Genomic DNA, 2,874 nt, shown 5'->3' with positions numbered 1-2,874 from the left:
CAACCTGCCCCCCCTCCAGACACCAACCTGCCCCCCCTCCAGACACCAACCTGCCCCCCCAGGTTTGTGACCTGGACTTCGGTCTCTGTTTTCTCTTTGTGGGGGGGTTGTTTTCCAGGGGGGCTTTTTCAGAGGTGGTCTTGGCCCAGGAGAAGCAGACTGGACGGAGGTTCGCTGTGAAGTGTGTGTCCAAAAGAGCCTTGAAGGGAAAAGAGAGCAGCGTCGAGAACGAGATCGCAGTGTTGAGGAGGTGACACACACACACACACACACACACACACACACAAGAATCCCTCGTTAGCATCGTTAGCTCCATCACAGCTACTGTAACTCTTTGTCCCTCCTCCTCTCTCTCTCCCCCCCCCCCTCCTCCAGGATCCAGCACGACAACATCGTGGCCCTAGAGGACATCTACGAGACTGTGGACCATCTGTACCTGGTCATGCAGCTGTGAGTCCTCCACAGACGTCACGCTGTGCAGCAGTGGTCCAAGGTTCTAAGGTTCTAAGGTTCTATGGTTCCAAGGTTCCAAGGTTCCAAGGCTCTAAGGCTCTAAGGCTCTAAGGCTCTATGGTTCTAAGGTTCTAAGTCTCTACGGTTCTATGGTTCTATGGTTCTAAGGTTCTAAGGTTCTAAGGTTCTATGGTTCTATGGTTCTAAGGTTCTGTGGTTCTATGGTTCCAAGGCTCTAATGCTCTAAGGCTCTATGGTTCTAAGGTTCTATGGTTCTAAGGTTCTATGGTTCTAAGGTTCTATGGTTCTAAGGTTCTATGGTTCTAAGGTTCTATGGTTCTAAGGTTCTATGGTTCTAAGGTTCTATGGTTCTAAGGTTCTATGGTTCTAAGGTTCTATGGTTCTAAGGTTCTATGGTTCTAAGGTTCTGTGGTTCTATGGTTCCAAGGCTCTAAGGCTCTAAGGCTCTATGGTTCTAAGGTTCTATGGTTCTAAGGTTCTGTGGTTCTATGGTTCCAAGGCTCTAAGGCTCTAAGGTTCTATGGTTCTAAGGTTCTGTGGTTCTATGGTTCCAAGGCTCTAATGCTCTAAGGTTCTATGGTTCTAAGGTTCTGTGGTTCTATGGTTCCAAGGCTCTAATGCTCTAAGGTTCTATGGTTCTAAGGTTCTGTGGTTCTATGGTTCCAAGGCTCTAATGCTCTAAGGTTCTATGGTTCTAAGGTTCTGTGGTTCTATGGTTCCAAGGCTCTAATGCTCTAAGGTTCTATGGTTCTAAGGTTCTGTGGTTCTATGGTTCCAAGGCTCTAATGCTCTAAGGTTCTATGGTTCTAAGGTTCTGTGGTTCTATGGTTCCAAGGCTCTAATGCTCTAAGGTTCTATGGTTCTAAGGTTCTGTGGTTCTATGGTTCCAAGGCTCTAATGCTCTAAGGTTCTATGGTTCTAAGGTTCTGTGGTTCTATGGTTCCAAGGCTCTAATGCTCTAAGGTTCTATGGTTCTAAGGTTCTGTGGTTCTATGGTTCCAAGGCTCTAATGCTCTAAGGTTCTATGGTTCTAAGGTTCTGTGGTTCTATGGTTCCAAGGCTCTAATGCTCTAAGGTTCTATGGTTCTAAGGTTCTGTGGTTCTATGGTTCCAAGGCTCTAATGCTCTAAGGTTCTATGGTTCTAAGGTTCTGTGGTTCTATGGTTCCAAGGCTCTAATGCTCTAAGGTTCTATGGTTCTAAGGTTCTGTGGTTCTATGGTTCCCTGGTTCTATGATTCTAAGGTTCTATGGTTCTATGGTTCTATGGTTCTAAGGCTCTATGGTTCTATGGTTCTAAGGTTCTACGGTTTTATGGTTCTATGGCTCTATGGTTATAAGGTTCTATGGTTCTAAGGCTCTAAGTCTCTACGGTTCTATGGTTCTATGGTTCTAAGGCTCTCTGGTTCTATGATTCTAAGGTTAAGGCTCTATGGTTCTATGGTTCTAAGGTTCTATGGTTCCAAGGCTCTAAGGCTCTAAGGCTCTATGGTTCTATGGTTCTATGGTTCCAAGGCTCTAAGGTTCTATGGTTCTACGGTTCCAAGGTTCTAAGGTTCTAAGGTTCCAGTTCTACAATGTTCTAAGGCTCCAAGGCTCTACGGTTCTAAGGTTCTACGGTTCCAAGGTTCTAAGGTTCTAAGGTTCCAAAGTTCCAATGTTCTAAGGTTCTATAGTTCTAAGGTTCCATGGTTCCAAGGTTCTAAGGTTCCAAGGTTCCAATGTTCTAAGGTTCTATGGTTCTATGGTTCCAAGGCTCTAAGGTTCTATGGTTCTACGGTTCCAAGGTTCTAAGGTTCTAAGGTTCCAAAGTTCCAATGTTCTAAGGTTCTATAGTTCTAAGGTTCCATGGTTCCAAGGTTCTAAGGTTCCAAGGTTCCAATGTTCTAAGGCTCCAAGGCTCTACGGTTCTAAGGTTCTACGGTTCCAAGGTTCAAAGGTTCCAAGGTTCTAAGGTTCTAAGGTTCCAATGTTCTAAGGTTCTATGGTTCCAAGGTTCAAAGGTTCCAAGGTTCTAAGGTTCTAAGGTTCCAATGTTCTAAGGTTCTATGATTCTAAGGTTCTAATGTTATATGGTTCTAAGGTTCCAAGGTTCTAAGGTTCTAAGGTTCCAAGGTTCCAATGTTCTAAGGTTCCAAAGTTCTAATCCACAGAGTGTCTGGTGGCGAACTCTTTGACAGGATCGTGGAGAAAGGGTTCTACACAGAGAAAGACGCCAGTTCTCTCATCCGTCAAGTCCTGGACGCCGTCAACTACCTCCACAGGATGGGCATCGTCCACAGAGACCTGAAGGTACCAGGACCCAGAGGTCACTGTAAAGGTCACTGTATCCAGCACAGAGAGACTCAACTGTACTCTCCCCCTTCTTCTCCCCCCTCTTCTCCCCCCTCACCCTTCACACC

General features: G+C 45.6%; 1 protein-coding gene across 1 annotated transcript in view; it reads left to right on the top strand.

Annotated features, from left to right (window-relative positions):
- camk1da (calcium/calmodulin-dependent protein kinase 1Da) overlaps positions 1 to 2,874 on the top strand; it is a 7,756-nt gene that overhangs the window by 2,639 nt on the left and 2,243 nt on the right. The window contains 3 exon segments of the mRNA XM_008316160.3: positions 119 to 250; positions 376 to 450; positions 2,626 to 2,764. Coding sequence (XP_008314382.2) covers positions 119 to 250; positions 376 to 450; positions 2,626 to 2,764 — 346 coding nt within the window.

This window comes from Cynoglossus semilaevis, chromosome 8 (assembly GCF_000523025.1).
Source record: "Cynoglossus semilaevis isolate Cse_v1.0 chromosome 8, Cse_v1.0, whole genome shotgun sequence".
Taxonomy (NCBI): Eukaryota; Metazoa; Chordata; class Actinopteri; order Pleuronectiformes; family Cynoglossidae; genus Cynoglossus; species Cynoglossus semilaevis.
This window is presented reverse-complemented; position numbering and strand designations above follow the sequence as displayed.